A 21,070-nucleotide genomic window follows, 5' to 3' on the forward strand; every position below is an offset into this window, starting at 1 on the left:
AGCCATTCTGCTCTGTCTGGGGAACTGCCCACTGGAAACTGGAGCAGCAATTTTCCTGGAAGAACCCCCTTGTGTGATTGCTTTTCCTTGCAACTCATGTACCCGTGGCTCTACAGTCACCATAGGTTTTCCATCCCACTTCCTCATGACCTCTCCATGGTCACATAGGTAAAACCACAGGGTGCCCCATGGTGTGTACTCTCTCTTGAGCAGAAGAACGCTTACTCCTAATGGCTGAGATACTGGTCTGAACAGGTGGAGAGTAGGACTGTCATGGTTTAGCCCCAGCCAGCAACTAAGCACCACGCAGCCGCTCGCTCACTCCCCCTACCCTGATGGGATGGGGGAGAGAATCGGAGGAGTAAGAGTGAGAAACACTCCTGGGTTGAGATAAGAACAGTTTAATAATTGAAATAAAGTAAAATAGTAATGCTAATAGTAACAGTATAATAATGATGATAATAATAATGATACACGAAGCAAGTGATGCACAATGCAATTGCTCACCACCTGCCAACCGATACCCAGACAGTTCCCGAGCAGCGATCGCTGCTCCCTGGCCAACCCCCCCCAGTTTATATACTGAGCATGACATCATATGGTATGGAATAGCCCTTTGGTCAGTTTGGATCAACTATTCTGGCTGTGCCCCCTCCCAGTTTCTTGTGCACCTGGCAGAGCATGGGAAGCTGAAAAAGTCCTTGACTAGCATAAGCAGTACTCAGCAACAACTAAAAACATCAGCGTGTTATCAGCATTCTTCTCCTACTAAATCCAAAACACAGCACTATGCCTGCTGCTAGGAAGAAAATTAACTCTATCCCAGCCGAAACCAGGACAAGGACTTAACCTCTTAACCTGGACCCCCCAGGACAGTTTCTCCACAGCCGAGATGAGGGAGGAAGATATATTTTCTTTGTATTGCTGGAGCTGGCCAACCAGTTCATCCATTGTTGGTTCCTCTCCGTCTTTCCAGGTCAGTATTGCCAGTGAGTTGGCATATCATCATGATATGCTCCATACAAACTTCTGCCACATGGGCCACATTCACTGGACTTCATCTGGATCTTTGGATACCTGCTCATTGTTCAGGTCGCTATAAATCACCTCCAGCATGGCTAATTCCCTCAGGTACTGGATACCTCTCTCCATGGTGGTCTGCTTGCCTGGGTGACATATAGTGTCTTCCTTGAAGGGATACCTTTCCTTCATGCCTGACAGGAGTCGCCTCCAGAGGCTGAGGGCTTGTGCCCCTTTTCCAATCACTTTGTCAATGCCCCCTTCTCTAGAAAGGGATCCCAGCTGTTTGGCTTCCCTACCCTCTAATTCCAGGCTACTGGCCCAGTTATCCTAGCATTGGAGCAGCCAGGTGACAATGTGTTCACCTGGATGACAGCCAAAATTTTTTTGTGTATCTTGCAGCTCATGCAGGGACAGGGATTCGGTGGTTACCATCTCATTTATGAGTTCTTTCTGTTCCTGTTCTGGTGATGACCCTGCTTTTTCATCATCCCTTACTAAATGAGCTGACTTTCGCTTCCAAGATTTCTTCTTGTGTATAGGGGCAACTGATACCAGCATGGGTTGTTGGTTCTTTGGTTCAGCTGCAGTGCCTGTTGCCGGGGTTGGAGTAGCTGCAGTGCCTGTTGTTTTGTCATCAGATCCAGAGACCTTCTATTCCCCTTGAGGGTACTGAATAGTGTTGAACAGAGCTTGGTAAGCATGGGCCAGGCCCCAGCAGGTTGCAGTGATTTGTGTCTCTCTGAAGCTGCCAGGGTGACAGCATACTCTTTCCAAATACTTTACTAGGTTTTCAGGATTCTGCACTTGTTCAGGGGTGAAGTTCCAAAACACTGTGGGTGCCCACTGTCCTGGGCACTTACCCATACTCTCCCACATACCCTGCCACTCATAACTATCCAGCCTAAGGGCAGATCTCTGGGTGATATTCTTAAATAGTTGTTTAACCTTAAACAAGACCTGAAACACATTCAGGAGTAGGAGCAACAGGAACATGCTGGTTTGAACATCCCAAGGATATTCAAAATTATCAAGAGAATTAACTAGCCTGCAGGAGAAGGGGAAGGTGAAGGAAGGTGTCTCCCCCATAAATTGGCTCTCTGGGGAGAAAAGATAAAAAGTGTGATTATTAATAGCTTCTAAGAGATGACTTCCAAAGTACAGAGATGATGGCAATGCTGAGTACAAATACCAGAGTAGTCTCACGACCAGCCATTTTATGGTATTGTAAGCCAGTGCTACAAAGTACAGGAAAAGCATAACCTTGACTAGCTCCCAGTGGTGACAAACAGTACGACAGGGAACATATACAGCAAGTAAGGTGTTAACATAACACAACTCCGACAATGGGCAAAACAAACCTGAGAGCAAATTAATCAGCTGTGACCAGTGACTCTCAAACTAATATAACTAATAATTATAACAAATTTGTTCTAAAGTGCTCTGGTCAGATTTGTTGTTACCTCGAGCCATCAAGCCCCACATTAGGTGCCAAAAGGACTGTCATGGTTTAAGCCAGCAGGCAGCTCTAACTCTATCCTAGCCAAAAGCAGGACAGGCAATCCAAACTTCAGGTGGGAAGAGCTGTTCCCTTAGATTGTTTGTCTCTTTTGACTCTTCAGGGATCTTGGGGCTGTGGTTTCACAACTGAATTAAGCTGATATATATGGATTGTAGTATGACATCTCATTGCTTAAACATATATGCCTCCCTTTGCAGGAGCTGGGGTTCTTTTTGACAGCATAGATGTAGATAGGCTGGTGCTCCTCATGAAATCTCACCCTGGGACCAAGCAGGCTTTTAATGCAGGGGCCTTAATACAGGCTGGTTCTGGGCATGGTCACTGGGTGCCCAGTGTGACATTATTTTTCAGATAGTGTAGCAGTTTAATATACTATAACGTTCATATAATTCCAGTAGGTGTTGATTGCCATTAAGGGGCATTTGATTCTTTGGCAAACTTAATGCGGTGTCTCCCCTGCTGGGCACTCAAAATGGAAAAATGCAACTTGTGGCTCTGCGTACATTGATACAGGCAGTCTGCCTTGTGCTTTGAAACAAAAGCCATTTTTTCCTCCTGAAAATGTATTAGAAGTTTATATTGTATTTAAAACAGAAGTTCATTCTTGTTGTGTATACTTTTTTGCACAAGTAACTGTACCTGAAGCTGCTGAATAAAACTCAAATTAATTTCCTCCATTTTGGGTTTTTGTCCCCAATTTTAGTTTGGTTTTGCAGGACTTAGGAATATATTTTTCCAGATTCATCTTTTTTCAGGGTATTGGGGAATAAATCTGAAATCTAATTTCCAAAGTAATTACTGAGATTCGACAAATTTTGAAGAGATTTGTTTCTGGTTGATAAAAAGGAAAGGCACTCAGTGCTTAACAGGATAGCCCTTGACAGGAGCAAATCTATACCTCTTGAATTTTTGCATACTTTCTTTTTGGTATCTTTAAATAATAGTGTCTTTTTTTCACCAGTTGGTGTCAGCAGTGGATCAGAAGTTGCTTTACAGCTGACAAAAATGCTTCATACTTGGATGTTTTTTGGATAAATAAAAAAACCCCAAACTTTCTAATAGAGAGAGAAGTCTTATGTGAAAATACAAATACACAAAATCATAGCAGCTAAAAATCAAACTAGTACTTGGATAGGTTGCTGCCTTTGCTATCAGTTCATTAGTTTAATGCTAATGTATTTGATACCAAGTATTTGAAATCACTACTTGCGTTAGCAATAAAAAGTCTATGAAGTATTAAATGTCAAGGGATGTCACTACAGATGGTCAAATGTTGGATGAGTGTTTTTCAGCTCAAAACCACTAAAGTTTTGACTTCTTTTTCTCCTGATGTGTCTGTTTATACGACATTATGTTGGCCTGCTTATTTGACATCGTTTCCTGTTCTAGGCTATCTTCTGGGGAGTGAGGATTATTATTCTCATGACCGTTGTGTCCTCATCAAAGCAAAGAACGTAACGCGCTGTGCTTTGGACTTCCGAGATGGAGAAGAAGTTGCAACAAGATTTAAAAACATGTACTCTACTAATTTATTCACAGAAAGAGCTATACACCTTATAGCCAATCATAAAACTGAGAAGGTACAGTTAGCATCTGTTACTTTGATAACTTTAGCACTAAAGAATGTTTAAAAAATTTTAATGAGATATTAATGGAGAGACCTGCCCTTGAGCTGTAATTCGGGGCTTTTCAGGAGGGTATGTAGAGCTAAACTTGAGAAGTATCACAGGTAAAACTTGCCCTGTCTGCTGTCAGAATCAGCTTTGCCTGCACAGCCCTGGCCTGCTACCCTTCTCCATTTATTTTTTAACAATTCAAATAATGAATTTATAGAAATGATATAGCATGTAATTTGCTCTTCTAAAAAGAGAATGGAAAGTTTAATGGGAGAAATTTCATAGAAAGAAACTGTTAACAACTGTGTTATGAAGAAAAGACACACCCTATGTTTTTTTCACAGCTTCGCAAAAGTCCTTTATCAAAGTTTTATTACTTTACGTTTAGGGATTAGAAGAGAGAAGTATAGAATAAATCAAAACACAGTGCCTGCAGCTGTTGATGAATCAGGGCTGCTTTTACTGCAGTAACTTTTGCACGTACTACTTTATGTTCAACTAATTTCCATTCTATCCCTTCCACCCCAGCCCCTCTTTCTCTACCTTGCTTTTCAGTCTGTCCATGATCCTCTTGAGGTCCCTGAAGAATACATGAAACCATATTCCTCCATTAAAGATGTAAAGAGGCGCCATTATGCGGCAATGGTGACTCTTATGGATGAAGCTGTAGGAAATCTTACTGATGCTCTAAAAAGATATGGTCTTTGGGACAACACAGTTCTTGTTTTCTCCACTGGTAAGTTCATTAAATATTCTTTCAGTAATAACTTTGATACAGTGTCTAACAAGTTGACTGCAGAGACGTGGCCCTTCTGTCCTTCCTCGTGTATTTTCTAACTACAAATACAGAAGTGCAATGAAAGTGAAACAAGACTTTATACCAGAAGGAGCAATATCTCTCCCCTGCTTACGGCTTTCTCAAGCATGATGAAAACAACTCTGAAGAAGTATCTGTGCAAATGGGGGATACTCTATTGGAGTAAAAACAGCATTGTAAAAACTGAAGAGTGCAGTGAAGTTGGAGGTGTCTTACTTGCTGCTGTAGCTGCTGACTATCTGTCAGAACTGAATCCTTAGAATGATCTACCAAATTCATTTGTCATTATGGGTAGTTGTCTGATCAGCCTATAAATTGCCATGTGTTGCATGAAGCACGAACAGCCAGACAGCAAGCAGCTTGAAGCCAAAACTCTTTCTTTCCCTTACTTTCACGTAACATGTAATTTTTGTCTTCCTTGAAATACTTCACTGGCACCTTACTCCCATGAAGCAAAGGTCTGTTAATAAAGAGGCCTAATATGTGATGATACAGTCTAGGCTGCCAAATTACCAGCTAAGTTTTTGTATGTTCTAGCACACAATCTGGTTTCTAGATTATTAGGGTAATGCAAATAATACATTACAAAGCAGTCTCCTTTGTTTCCAAATTAGGAATGAAACAGAACCTTTTTGAAATACAGCTGCTTGGCTGGGTTTCAGGAACATAGTTGTTCTTGTTTGTTTGGGAGTGGGAAGTAGCCTTTCAATGCTTACAGTTGCTCTTTTGCCCAGGCTTTACATATTAGGGCTGTCAAAATGGCAAATTAATTTTCTGTGAACACTTTAAAACCAACAACAACAACAACAAAAACCCAAACCCCAAGGTTTGATGAAAATGCAGTGATGTGTTCTGAGTTTAGCAGCTGCTTCCTATAGCACTTGGAATCTTGGAATTTCATTTTGAGTCCAAACCTGTTTGCCTTATGGTGTTACATTTGTGTCCAGGTTTTGGCTCTAAGAGAATTCGATAACTCTTCTATGTCTGTTTCTGTTTGTGCTGTTTTCATATTTAGAACTGAAAGTAAGCAAAGCCATATGGAAAATGATACCAATATTTATTCCATATGGAAAAAATCCAGTCTTTGCTGATGGGGTCCTGGTAGAGTTATTTCAGTAATGTTTGTTCAGCATGTTGTGGAATAAAACTAAAGAAATCTGAGTTGGAATTACAGGGTGTGACTGAATTGAAAAGACAAATTTATTTTTTGTTTATAAAACATTTTTTTCCAAACAGTGACAGTATATACTGCTTTTAACAGTAGTTATCTTGCAATCAATTACAGGTACATTTCAACAAGTGTCAAACAGTCAGGAGAATCCAGTGTCTGCCCTGTCTAATGGGACTTCTCTTGAGTTAATTGACATTTTAAACTGCGGAGAATGGAATTTAATATGATTGAAATGCAGGGAAATTGGGACTAGATCAAGCAGGCCAAGGGGCATTGATTCAGTTTTTTTCAGTGTTCTCTCTTCACTTCAAACAACTATTCTTTACAGGCATAAAACATTGCATGCATTAAAGACCCAGTTTCAAAAAAACAAATGTTGAAACCATTAAGCATTTTAAAAAAAGGGAAAAAAAAAAAAAAGAAGCTTTTCTATATTATCGCTTTTGCAGATGGTGTGTTTTAAAATGGGCGTTAAAACATGGTTGAAAAGAAACATGAGAGGGTCTGAAGTTGAGCATCTTGTGCGGAGAGTTGTGCTATGTGAGATCTCTCTGCACAGCTTTCAAGTCCTTTGTAATTGGGAGTCTGTGTGCACTGGTAGCTATAATATGGGTATATACTTATAGTATGACATTACCTTCAGCTCTTGAGGGCATGCCTGCTTGAGGAAGCTGTGGCCCCTCTCCCTGCCCCAGGTGCTCTCCTGGGACTGGGAGATCCTCTTGTTGCTCGGTACAGCAGGAGAGACACATTTTCCTCTATGATCAGGAATTCTTTCCAAGAAAGTTCTTCCCATGTTGTGGAGTTAAGAATTTAAGGATTTAAATGAAGACTGCAAGTGAGTATCTAGGGAAGGATAAAGTGTATCCATAATTTTAATAAGCACTATCTATGTGTCTCATCAGCATAGTAGTTAAAGACACAGGATAATGAAAGCACTCTCTGTTTTGTCATAAACCTGTGTGGTTTGATAACTGTAGTGTTGGAAACCTGCAGAGGAAAAAGAAGCGAAGACCCTACTTTTACGGTAGATTTTACTAGATTCATTACTATTGTTTAGTTTAGTTGCAGCCAAAATTCACACTTGGATGTTTGCATCTCTGACTGCTTCAAAATTCTGCCTCCCCCCCACCCCCTAAATAATTTATAAGTCATCATTTGCTATTGTGTGCTGTAGCAAGTAACTTTGCAGCAAACACAGTCTTCTGGTTGATTCCTTCACTGTGAAGTGTCGACCCCAAAATTAGAGATCTCTTTTTAGTGGGTGCTCATTGAAATACTCTGGAACATGATATAATCTTTGTTCTCATGACAGATTTCTTTTTATTAAACTCTTTCGTGTTTCTTCCTATTTGTATATGTTACGGATCAACCAGAAGTGCCTTGAAAACATGCCAGCTGGCAAACAGAAATACCGCACATTTTAAAAGGGCCTTGTAAAATGTGTAGAAGAGTTCCAGTTCCTCTTTAAAGTGGCCTATGGAGACACCGGGCCAAAAATGAAGGAATCTGGTCATTAGCAAAGTCTGACTCCATCGGTATATTGTGGAAATCAACATCTCTGTTGTCTTTTTGAACAGATACACAAGCTATTTCTACAGGTAAATAAGGAAAAGAAAGAGATGAGCTAGTTCAATTGTATGTGGTGTAATATTTGTGTATCAAGTAGTAGCTTGAAAAGTCTTGACTGGTGTGATAAGAAATAGAATTTGCTTTTATGGAGCAGCTTTTATACTACAGATACAAGTAAGTCTATGCTAATGAGATCAGTGGTGAAAATGAAGTCATTGCCTGTTCAAGCAAAACAGATAAAAATGGATGCAGCACTGTCTTGGATACCCATGGCTTTTTATCCACTTGAAATCAAAAAGAATAAGACATAGGGTTTATTTTTCTTTTTAGGAAACATAAGAGACTGTAACTACCAGCTTTCATGAAGAGAGCCTTGATTTAACATAAATAAAGGTCATAAAAAGCATTCAAGTGGTACAAATTTACCTCAGCACTATTAACACTGGCTGAGAGTCCAAACTTTGCTTCAAATACAGACCTATGATTTGAGGTAAGAAGTGGGGATTTGCTGTAAATACCATGTGTTTATAGTTTCTGCAACATATTACAAGTAATTTTGGTGGAAACTTGCCAACATTAGAGCAAAGGAATCTGACCTCTGATTTCAGTTCTGTATTAAAGCTACTATCCTTTGCTTTATTTAACTTCAGCTTTTTAGTATGCTAAATAATTTTGGAGCAAAACTCCTTACTGCTCTTTCTTCCAATACGTCTGTTAATTCTTAAATGTGGATTAGTACTGCAGTGTCTGGTAGTTGCCATAAGAGGGCTTTGAACAGTAAAATATGTGGAATTTCTCAAGCCTTGGTTTACATTGCTAAGAGGAAACCACACAAATCTTTTCCATAATGGAGCATGTGACAGTGATGACTGTTTTCACTCCAAAAGAGGGTCTTTTTATAATTTTAGAATTTTCATTAATAAGAGCACAGATTGTTTTGGACATACTTACTGATGTTTATACAGTCTCTCTCTCACACCGCTAGATTTTTTTTTTTCCCCAAAAAAATTTCAGTCTGTTTTTTTCTTTTTTTTAATCTTCCAGCCAGCATATTGTGGCTTTTGTCTAATAAAATGTAGAGATTTTTTTGCTTATTTCCAGCTCCTACTTTGGTAGAAACCAGGGATTTGACTTTCACTGGTTGCCTAAGGGCAGTTTTTTATCTTCTCCCTGATGTCTTTGTTCCTGAATGAACTCCTGCTCCTTCTCTTTTGCTGGTAAGGGACTTCAGAGAGACTTTTAATTGCAGATTGTCCAAACCAACTGACAGATAGATTAGTTAGAGCAGTTATTCTCTGGCTGTGGTGTCAGAGGTGCTAATTTTGAAGATTGTGTTGTCAGATTTTTTTTAGTAAACCTGCTTAGTTACAGATCTGAAGACCTGCTTTAATTGGTCTTGTCAGGAGATTCTGAGAGGTTTGGTGCATTGTCAGCAAAGATGCCTGGCTATCTACTGCCAGAGCATCTGCTGCTTCCTAAGAGGAAATAAGCACAGGTGCCTTAGCTGCAAGAACCTTCGATCAAACTAGTTATTTGAGTCCATATATTCCCAAATACTACTTTTCTATTTCTTGATTATTTAAGCTTGTTATTATACGGGCAAAAGTTGCAGCTGATCACTGTCCTTGCATTAGTCAGAGTTGTTGCATGTCAATGATAAATAGTGAAAGGTGCATGTGGTTGGTATTTTGTACTCCAGTGTTGGCTTTTATTTTTTTAGGCTTTTTCCACATTAAAGTGTGGGTGGTAAGAATAAATTTTTTAGAAATAAAAGAATATCTTTTGTGCCATATGGTGGAGATAATAGTAATGAGACATCTAGACTGATTTGTAAGAATATATTATCAAAGGCAGAAATGTTATCTTATGATGAAAATTAATTTCAAAATGAAAACTGAGAAGATGTTGATAGTCAATATATTATATTTTTTTCCCCAGTTTTAAAATCCTGTGAAAACCCAAAGTGTTATGTAGGAAATGTTTATTTATCTTCCCTTCTTTCTTTCATCAACCCCTCCCCATCCACCCTGCTTTTTCCATGCAAAACCTAACACTCCAAAACTGAGTTTCTGAACAGAGGGGGACCTTGTGCCAGAGGCACTTGCTTCTTTTTTCCGTTTATGTTTAAAAATTCCAACATAAGTGGAATCTTGAATTTTTCTTCCTGTTTTTAGCAAATGTTAGTGCTTAAAGTGAAGTTTACTTGTAAATGAAACTCACAAGTGAATTTTGCCCAGAGTTGCAAGCTGGCCATTTTTGTGTAAAGGTTTGACTTAAGCACACTAATAGTTATCCTAGTAAATTTGTTCACAGGATGAGATGAATGCTGAAAACAACTCATTTTGCATGTAACAATGTTTAATAATTTTCCACAGCTCTCAAAAGTTGTCTTAAACTATGATTACTATTAAACTATACTAGTTTGTTCTCCATAATAGTGCTTAAGAAGCCATTATTCTTTGTGTCAGAATCTTCTACACCCAAATCAGTGGTCAGGTTCAGTGCTCCGTCACTGGGACAAGTCCAAAGTTTTCTTGACTATGTCTTAACTTGCTTCCTGCAGGCATATGAACAGTTTGTCAGGTTGTTGCCATTATTTTTAGGTTAAAATTTCCCTCTGTTTCTCTTGTGTTAAGTGATGATGAATACTAGTATAGACCTGACACAGCAGGGTCTGTAACTACTGAGACCTCTGTAATTACTGAGACTGCTTACAATGAGAGCAGTCGCCTGAAACTGTCTGCGCTAGGATTGCTCCTATCATGAAAGCTGTACTGGGAGGAAAAAAAAAATGGAAAAAAAAAAATCAATAGGATGAAAAAGGGCATTGTTCACGCAGCTTTTGTAGGGCTAAATTTGTAACTATTGGAATCTTGTGTACGTCAAATGCATTTTTTTCCATGAGATCAATTTTCCCTTTTTTTTCCCCCCCCGCTTTAGAAAAGTCAGGAGACTAAGAGACAGTTCAAAAGAGAGTTACAAAAATCTGTAGAGGTTGATTTATCTGAGCACAACTCAGTAAAAGTTGTTCTGTAAATGCTCAGTAAAGTTGCTCAGCAAATGGTGCTCTGATGCAGGAGAGGTATTATGTTCCCTTGGTGGAAAATTAAAGTCCTATGGGTGTATTTAAAGCACAACAAGAATTACATTAGCAGAATTTTATAGTAGAAGGTGTAGTTTTCTATTTCTATTGTCCCTCTAATGGAAAGGCTTTCAGTAGTTCTTCCATCACACACACAAAAATCTGTATTAAGCACTGAAAATATAATAATGCGTCAGCACTCTGAAGACACTTTTTTGAGTGACTTTTCTGCTGCTTATATTGAACCTTCACGGTTACTCTTTCCACTGAAAGTGTACAGCATCAGGCTGAAGTGTACAACAGATGTTTTTTCACCAACTGATCTTAACCAAATGATTTTGGTTCATTTCATTGGAAATACGTGTTTCGTGTTAGCCATCAGAGGGGGTGTGCTTGCATTTCTGTCACACTTGCAGTATGATTGAAAAACACAGCAACAAATGGATCTTTCAGATGCAATATGGGGAAGCAGGGAAGAACTTGAGTTCAAATTAAGGGCAAAGTTATTCTCTTAATTCATGCTGCGAGTCTCTTATCCACAGTGTAGATCTCTGCTGTGTATTCTGTACTCTTTTTTTTTTTTTTTTTTAAATGAAACCTCAATGGGAGTTCCACACTTGGAACACATACAGAATAAGCATTATTCGTGCTGTGAAGATCAGAGGGGAGAAATTTTCCCCAAATATGATCCTTTACCGCTATTATCGACAGCACTCTCTGTGTAACTGTGAGTCAAAACTATGAGCTTAAATCACACAAAGGAAGGGCTCTGAAGTCCTGTTCTGTGACCTAGACTTTCAGCAAGAATGTTGGAGGTCAAAAATGAGATGCATTTACAGAGCTGTGCACTGAAGCTGTCTGGCTCGTATTGTGTCTGGCACTAGTAAGTGCTATTTAATTCCCTTTCATATATATGAAATTCACACAGAAAATTAAAAAAGGTTTTTTTAAAAAAGCAACAGCTAACTGCCTGCTTTTTTTGTTGATATTGGCAACTGATTGTAGTGTTACATCCAAAACTGTATACAAGAATTATGCATGTAGACTTGTCTCCTGCTTATATCCATTACTTCATTTTTAAATAAGTACATATTAAATGGTGCATAGTGGTATCATGTCCATTAAATAACTGTGGGGGTTTTAAACTATTGTATCAGCGTTGCTTGTAGTTCCCCTTCTTTGTTTTTTATTACTATGAACTATTGACTGCCTTCATAATTTCAATAGTATTTACAACAAAATCATACAAAACGTGGTTTTGCATTATGGAAAAGAGATGTTGGCACTTCATGTAAACAAAATTGCTGGGGTTTGGCTTTTTTGTAGTCTCCCCATCAGACATAGGCAACAGCAAGAAAAGTATAGGGATATGGGTTTTGTCCCATTTTCTGTCTTTTGTTTGTCCCTGCGTTTGTTTGCATGTTGCATGTTACTCCTTTTATTTATTTTTAGTCACGAACTTCAGAAATCTGCTTTGTAGAAATGTCATAGGTAGGGTGAGTCACTTCATTGACATGGTCTGTTTTCAACAATACCAAGACACTAACATTGTTAAATTGGCTTCTTAAACTCTGTAAGTTACGTATGAAATAATTTCACAGTTAACTTTTAATATACTTTCCAGTTCTGCTTCAGTTGGATGGACCCTCACACTGACCTCCATATGGTTCTGATTAAGTGTAAGAGCATTATTGCTCATAAAGCCCCAGCCCTTCAAAGGAGCACTAGATATATAACATGTAACAAATGTTTACAGAATTAAACTCTGGATGAATTGGATATGCCATCTTATTTCTGCCTTCATTTTCTATACTCGTTACACCCATTATTTAGTTGCTGTGGATTAAAGGAACTTATATGGTCACTGGTATTCAAAGTTGAATTGCATTTGGTTTTTAAAATGCAATATTACAATGTCAGAAAGAAAAATAAAAAACTCAGAGAACAAAGCCAGAATTACACAAAGGAGAGAAAGAAGCAACGTCTTCCATCCTATAGTTTAGTGATTCATACTGTTTTGAATCAGTGGATCAGAGAGACAAAGATGGTTGAAAATCTGTCCTCGATCCGTCATCCCAAGTAATTCATCCTCTGTTAAGGGAATTGGGCTGCCTGGCTGATGACACAGTGGTAGGATAGCTTTAGATGCTGTGAGATTCAGGATTAGAAGTGTGTTTCTGTTGTCGCTCTTTACAACTCGTAAAATCTCCTAATGCAGTAGCACAACAAGAAAAGGGGAAAAAAGTCCCCAAAAGATGTGAGTTTGAGTTTGTTTAAGCTTTCATCATTCTGAGCTCAGGTGTTGCGAAGTGGAAATGTTATCAGAAACTTGAGGAGAGGGAAGGAATTTGCTCCTTCCTTATTTTACTAGGACCTGGTGGGTATGGATTTCTGTCTGTTTCCCTGATTGCCAGTCTTAGGTATCCAAATGGTGAAATGTCTTCTGCTTTCTGTGGGAGACTGCCTTCTAATGTAACACCGCAGGGGATTTCAAAAAAGCTTAGAACAATTTGAATAAATACAATTTCTCTGTTTTTCCTCACAACTCTTCCTTGCACAACTTTTAGTATTTCTTCCTTGCCCTGTACATTATTTTAGACTACCGCCATGAATTTACATATATATTGGGTACTATTAAATTAATTGGGTATGAATAAAGGTATTAAATATTGAGATATAGCCAAATATATGCCATTTACCGATCAACTAGTTTCTTAACCAACATTAACAAAGGAGATAGCTACAACATCTCTTTTGTAGATTGCCAACTTTTGAACTTTAAATATGCAAGGAAAAGAGGAATACTGCTTTTAGTATCACTAGGAATCACTCAGTGGGGTGGATATATACTAAATCTGTCATGTAGAGCACTGATATTTTTTAATATCTGCTATTATCTGGCTGGAACTCAGGAAAAAAGGAGAGTTTATGAACTTTGGAACAAGGCGCAGGCAACTCAGGAGGTCTACAAGGATGTCGTGAGGTTATGCAGGGAAAAAATTAGAAGGGCCAAACCCCAACTGAAACTTAATCTGGCTACTGCCTTAAAAGACAATAAAAAACATTTCTATAAATACATTAGCAACAAAAAGGAGGGCTAAGGAGACTCTCCATCCTTTAGTGGTAAACATCATGACAAAGGATGAGGAAAAGGCTGAGATAATTGATGCCACCTTTGCCTCATTCTTTAATAGTAAGACCAGTTGTTCTCTGGGTACCCAGCACCATAAGCTGGAAGACAGGGACGGGGAGCAGAATGAAGCCCCTATAATCCAAGGGGAAGTGGTTAGTGACCTGCTACACCACTTAGACACACGCAAGTCTATGGGGCCGGGTGGGATCCACCCAAGGGTACTGAGGGAACTGGCAGAAGTGCTCACCAGGCCACTTCCACTCATTTATCAGGAATTCTGGCTAACTGGAGAGGTTCCAGTTGACTGGAGGTTAGCAAATGTGATGGCTATCTACAAGAAGGGCCAGGAGGAGGATCCAGGGAACTACAAGCCTGTCAGTCTTGACCTCAGTGCCAGGGAAGGTTATGGAGCAGATCATCTTGTGTGCCATCACATGACACATATGGGACAACCAGGTGATCGGGCCCAGTCAGCATGGATTTACAAAAGGCAGGTCCTGCTTGACTAACCTCAGCTCCTTCTATAAGGTGACCCGCTTAGTGGATGAGGGAAAGGCTGTGGATGTTGTCTACCTAGACTTTAGTAAAACCTTTGACACAGTTTCCCTCAGCATTCTCCTGGAGAAACTGGCTGGTCATGGGTTGGACAGGTATACTCTTTGCAGGGTAAAAAACTGGCTGGATGGCCAGGCCCAAAGAGTTGTGGTGAATGGAGTTAAATGCAGTTGGTGGCCAGTCACAAGTGGTGTTCCCCAGGGCTCAGTAGTGGGGCCAGTTCTGTTTAATATCTTTATCGATGATGTGGATGAGGGGATTGAGCGCACCCTCAGTAAATTTGCTGATGACTCCACGTTGGGTGGGAGCGTTGATCTGCTCGAGGGTAGGAAGGCTCTACAGAGGATCTGGGCAGGCTGGATCGGTGGGCTGAGGCCAATTGTATGACATTCAACAAGGCTGAGTGCTGGGTCCTGCACTTGGGTCGCAGCAACCCCATGCAACGCTACAGGCTTGGGGAAGAGTGGCTGGAAGGCTGCCTGGCAGAAAAGGACCTGGTGGTGTTGGTTGACAGCCAGTAGAATATAAGCCAGCAGCGTGCCCAGGTGGCCAGAAGGCCAATAGCATCCTGGCTTGTATCAGAGATTGCGTGGCCAGCAGGAGCAGGGAAGTGATTGTCCCCCTGTACTCGGCACTCATCAGGCCACACCTTGAATACTGTGTCCAGTTTTGGGCCCCTCACTACAAGAAAGACATTGAGGTGCTGGAACATGTCCAAAGAGGGGGCAACAAAGCTGGTGAAGGGTCTGGAGCACAAGTCCTATGAGGAGCGGCTGAGGAAACTGGGGTTGTTCTGTCTGGAGAAAAGGAGGCTGAGGGCAGACCCTGCTGCTCTCTACAACTACTTGAAAGGAGGCTGTAGTGAGGTGGGTGTTGGTCTCTTCTCCCAAATAACAAGCGTTAGGACAAGAGGAAATGGCCCCAAGTTGTGCCAGGGGAGGTTTAGATTGGATATTAGGAAAAATTTCTTCACTGTCAGGGTTGTCAAGCATTGGAACAGGCTGCCCAGGGAAGTGATTCACCATCCCTAGAGGTCCTTAAAAGACCTATATATATGGTGCTTAGGAACATGGTTTAGTGATGGACTTGGCTGTGTTAGGTTAATGGTTGGACTTAATTGTCTTAAAGGTATTTTCCGACCTAAATGATTCCATGATTCTATTATTCCATTATGTTTTCTTAGGATAGCTTGATTTTATAGAATCATAGAATAGTTTGGGTTGGAAAGGACCTTTAAAAGTCATCTAGTCCAACCGCCTTGCAATGAGCAGGGACATCTTCCACTAGATCAGGTTGCTCAGAGCCACATCCAAACCTGAACTTGAATGTTTCCAGGGATGGGACATCTACCACCTCTCTGGGCAACCTGTTCCAGTGTTTCACCACCCTCATTGTAAAAAAAATTCTTCCTTATGTTCAAGCTAAATCTACCCTCTTTCAGTTTAAAACCATTACGCCTTGTGCTATCACAGCAGGCCCTACTAAAAAGTCTGTGTCCCCATCTTACAAGCTCCCTTTAAGTATTGAAAGGCTGCAATAAGTTCTCCAGAGCCTTCTCTTTTCCAGGCTGAACAACCCCAACTCTCTCAGCCTGTCCTCGTAGGAGAGGTGTTCCAGCCCTTGGGTCATTTTTGTGGCCCTCTTCTGGACCCGCTCCACCAGCTCCATGTCCTTCTTGTGGTGAGGGCTCCAGAGCTGGATGCAGTACTCCAGGTGAGGTCTCACCAGAGCAGAGTACAGCAGCAGAATCACCTCCCTTAACCTGCTGGCCACGCTTCTTTTGATGCAGCCCAGGATTCGATTGGCTTTCTGGGCTGCGAGCACACATTGCTGGCTCATGTCCAGCTTTTCGTCCACCAGTACCCCCGAGTCCTCCGCAGGGCTGCTCTTAATCCCTTCATCCCCCCCACCTGTACTGATATTGGGGGTTGCCCTGACCCAGGTGCAGGACCTCACACTTGGCCTTGTCCAGGTCACTCTGAATGGCATCCCCTCCCCCAGGCATGTCAACTGCACCACTCAGCTTGGTGGTCATCTGCAAACTTGCTGAGGGTGCACTCAATCCCACTGTCTATGTTGTTGATGAAGGTATTAAACAGTACTGGTCACAATACAGACCCCTGAGGGACACCACTCATCACTGATCTCCATCTGGACATTGAGTCATTGACCACTACCCTGTGGAGGTGACCATCCAACCAATTTCTCATCCACCGAACAGTCCATCCATCAAATCCATATCTCTCCAATTTAGAGAGAAGGATATTGTGAGGGACCGTGTCAAAGTCCAGGTAGATGATATCTGTAGGTGTTCCCTTGTCCACTGATGTAGTGACTCCATCATAGAAGGCCACAAGGTGAGACTTGCCCTTGGTGAAGCCATACTGGCTGGCTTGAATCACCTCCCTGTCCTCCATGTACCTTAGAACAGCTTCTAGGAGGATCTGTTCCATGATCTTCCAGGCACAGAGGTGAGGCTGACACGTCGGTAGTTCCCAGGGTCCTTCTTTCTACCCTTTTTAAAATGTGTGCAATGTTTCCGTTTTTCCAGTCACTCGGGACTTCACCTGAGTGCCATGACTTTTCAAATATCATGGAGAGTGGCTTGGCAACTACATCAGCCAATTCCCTCAGGACTCTGGGATGCATCTTGTCAGGTCCCGTAGACTGATGTATGTTCAGGTTCCTCAGGTGGCCACAAACCTGATCTTCTCTTACAGCAGGAGGGACTTTGCTCCCCCAGTCCTTGTCTTGCAGTCCATCCACTCAAGAGGTCTGGGAAGAGAGGTTGCCAGTGAAGACTGAGGCAAAGAAGTTGCTGAGTACCTCAGCCTTCTCCTCATCTGTTATTACCAGTTTGCCAGTCATGTTCATCGGTGGGGTACACTTTCTTTGACCTTCCTTTTCTGGCTAATATGCCTATAGAAGCCCTTCTTAATATTCTTTACATCCCTTGCCAGGTTCAGCTCCAGCTGCGCCTTGGCCTTTCTGACCCCATCCCTACACAACCAGGCAGCATCCCTATAATCTTCCCAGGATACCTGTCCCTGCTTCCACTGCCTGTGCATTTCCTTCTTGCCCTTTGGTTTGACCAGCAGGTCTCTCCTCAGCCATGCCAGTCTCTTGCCTTATTTCCCAATTTCTTACACCTGGGAACTGAGAGCTCTTGCACTCTATGGAAGGCATCCTTAAAGATCTGCCAGCTCTGTTCTGCTCCTTTGTCCCTGAGGGCAGTTTCCCAGGGGATCCTATGGCTAACTCCTTGAACAGCTGGAATTTTGCTTTCCTAAAATTCAGGATCCTAACTTTACTCTTCACCTGTCCCATGTCCCTCAGGACTGCGAATTCCACCAGTGCATTATATTTTGGAAGATCATACAAAATAATCAAAATGGAAATACTTAGCTTTTTATAACTTTGTATTTCAGTATTTCTTTAATAATTGTTTAATAGAACAAACGTAAATAGATAAGTTTGAAATTTTATATACATAAATTTTTAGATTTCCTTTATAACTGATTAAAGTTGTTTGGAACAACACAGAACTGTCTCACACAAAGTTTTCATATTTATTTAGAAATACTGCTTTTCCAAGAGACTTACTTTGTCAATCATGGACAGCCCTTGCTTGTATGAATCAATATAGACACAGGGAAAATCTATCATTGATTCACTTGGGGAAGAAACATGCAATATTATCTGGTCCGGGTTAAGAATTTGGAAGAAGCTGCAGGTGTTGTAAGATGGCCTTAGTCAAATAAGTGAAAAAGATCACTTGAATCCCTACTGAGATGTTCTGGATCTGTTTTCCTTCTCTGCTTTTTCATTTTTTTCATACTGGTATGTTCATATGAACTATTGTTTGGTTAGTGCATCTGTTTCATATATTTATGAATATTCCAGAATTAAAGTATACTCCAAATAAACATGTGAGTGAAGGCTAAATTCTAGAGAAGGAATGGAGAACTTCCAAATAAAAGCTCCACACAACTGTCCTTCCTATTCTTTTCTCTCTCTCACTTTCCATTATTCAGTGTTGTTCTTATGCATAGAATATGAGAGATCTATTATTTGTGGATGATTTCACTTTAGCATGTGTTAAAGAAGTAAGATTTTCCCTTTCTGCCTTATTTCATGGGAGAGTAAAACGAGCAGAATTTATTTAGTGTGTCAGAATATAGATGTGCTGAATGCCAAGGAAGCCATACATTTTACAGATTTTTGAGTTAAAAAACCCAAATAAACACTAAAATCCACAAATGCATATTAGTTATTCCAAATTAAATTTGATTTATAGTAAGATATTTTATCAGTTAAAAATTGGTTGACTTTAAAAGTGAAAGGAAAGTTTTGTATCATAGTTTTGTGCTCTTGCCTATAGAAAATTTCTGGATCATCTGTTTCTCTAAGATTCAGAAAGGATTTAAACTTAAATAGGCCTAGTGTTGCCCATCTCCTGTGCATGCAGAAAAGAAGGATTTTTTTGATGAAACAGGGTTGGGAACTCTAATGGAAGGTTTTAATACTGGGAAAAAAATCTGTAAAATAGCTAAGGCTAGAAGATGGAAAGTGTCCATCTTCAGAGCTAGTGAAGTTGAGCAGGGTGAATTTGAAAGTAACTGTATACATTAGTTGTGGATGTTAAGATTTTGTCATGCATGAGTGTATCAGGTTATGTAAATGTCTGATGTGAAACTGGCTGGGAGAGCTCTTAACTGCAGTGTCTGTTGCAGGTTTTTTAGCTCTTCGTACTAACGCTGGAACTAATAAGCTAATTTCCCCTCCTTTTGTAAGGATCCTTGTTTGTATTTTTCAGTTCCTTACAGCTCAGTCTTAATCTTTCCTCTGCTTTCTCTATATGTTCTTACTAATTGCACTTTACAAATCTCTGTGTCTCTGGATACCTTCATGTGCCTCCTATGACTGGAATATCTGTCTGTTACTGTACAGTGTCTATCTTTACATTTCTCTTTAAGCAGGAAGAAACACCCCCACATTTTATCTGAACTTTGAGCACTGCTGCCATGTGGAATGCTGCCTGTGCCTGCTCTTAGGTTTGACCTCTAATTGCATTTTCTCAAGTTAAAGTATAGCCAGAGCTTTGTGTACATTGAAGTGAGCTGCTGCTGAATTCTGTATTAAGATTCCAGAGTTGCTTGAACTTGGTTGGGAAGAACCAGAAATCTGCAGCAGTAATTTCACTTCTATTTAAGAGTAAATGGCTTTAACCAACTACATATAGAAACAAATAATGCAGCACCTGTAGTGCATGTTTTTCATTATTAACTTCTTGTATTATATATGGTCTACATGTTTAGGCTATGCAAAAGATTATTACTGATAACTGCAGAGGACTGCATGTATTGGAGCACTGCACTGCTTCTGGTACCTTGCACGGAGATATTTTATCAAATTAACAATGAAATGTTAGAATATGTTGATGTCTGATATGCGACATTTAATGACAGGTTTAATAGTTACATCTCTTTAAGTCTGCTTTCTGTTTGCACTGCAGCAGTGTCATGCATTTTGCAATCAAGTAAGCATTTGTAACAAGTAGATCTTGAGAACGACATCCTATGCATGTTTTCTGTTAGGTCTGAATTTTTTCAGTAGTACTTGTCCATTACTCTTCTCATGGAGGTAAAAAAAAAAGTGGCTTCCATTACTTTTCTCATGAAAATTGTACATAGTTGCAGTTGTGGCTGCAAATGATAGGAATTCATATCTGCCTACTTGAGTGTACCACACATTATGCTGCCATCAAGCTGTATGCCAGTGATTTCAGTGGATTGAAAAAGCAAAGCTTTTGTTTAAAACAGTTTAATAATTACATTTTACTGACCACAAATGGTTCACATTCACAAACTGCTGCTGGCCAACAGTTACAACTCATTAGAAAGTCAAAGGTAGGAGAAAGCATGCAAATGTGAAAAAAAATTGAAAAATGCATGCCCCAGGAGGAAGAATAGCTGTGTAGACACTGATGGTGATGAGCGGGGCTAAGGCTCAGGTCTTTTTCTGCCCACAGGTGCCTCCCTTCACAAGCAATGCCCCTGAGATCTCTCAGCTGCATTCAGGGACAGCATGTGGCTTCCTGTGATTGTCTCCAAGTGACCTTGGGTAGCTTGAACATTTTTAATAGTTACAGTGGTTTCAGTTTATTAATCCAGATAATTTTGATGGAACTGTGTTAAGAGTAAGCACACATGCAATTATACCAGCCTTTTTTAGGGACTGTTGACCTCTTGTGTGATCTGAGAGCTTTTAATTAGCTTAACTCTTTAAACTGGTTTACTCAGAGCCAAAAGAGCACATCTTGCTGCAGCCTAAGGCAAATGAGGAGAGAGGCTTTGGGAAAACATGGACCTGAAGACCTTGACTAATTTAATGGGTCACTTATTCCATAATCCTGAGAGAGACTTGAAGTTGGATTTTTGACGAATTAGTAACTCCTTTGCTAAAGTGGAAGGATGGGGAGGATGGGACTTCTGGACTCACATATGCAGGTCAGGTAGTGGTTACTCAAAGAGCAGAAGTCCTTACGGGGAAGATAAAACCACAGCTGTAACTGTGGAGATT

The 21,070-nt window shown here is 40.4% G+C and overlaps 1 protein-coding gene across 1 annotated transcript in view; it reads left to right on the top strand.

Annotated features, from left to right (window-relative positions):
* Positions 1-21,070, top strand: part of ARSB (arylsulfatase B) — a 75,312-nt gene that overhangs the window by 8,192 nt on the left and 46,050 nt on the right. Inside the window, exons 3-4 of the mRNA XM_075726339.1 lie at positions 3,932-4,122; positions 4,687-4,894. Coding sequence (XP_075582454.1) covers positions 3,932-4,122; positions 4,687-4,894 — 399 coding nt within the window. The remainder of the gene's footprint in view (positions 1-3,931; positions 4,123-4,686; positions 4,895-21,070) is intronic.

This window comes from Pelecanus crispus, chromosome Z (assembly GCF_030463565.1).
Source record: "Pelecanus crispus isolate bPelCri1 chromosome Z, bPelCri1.pri, whole genome shotgun sequence".
Taxonomy (NCBI): domain Eukaryota; kingdom Metazoa; phylum Chordata; class Aves; order Pelecaniformes; family Pelecanidae; genus Pelecanus; species Pelecanus crispus.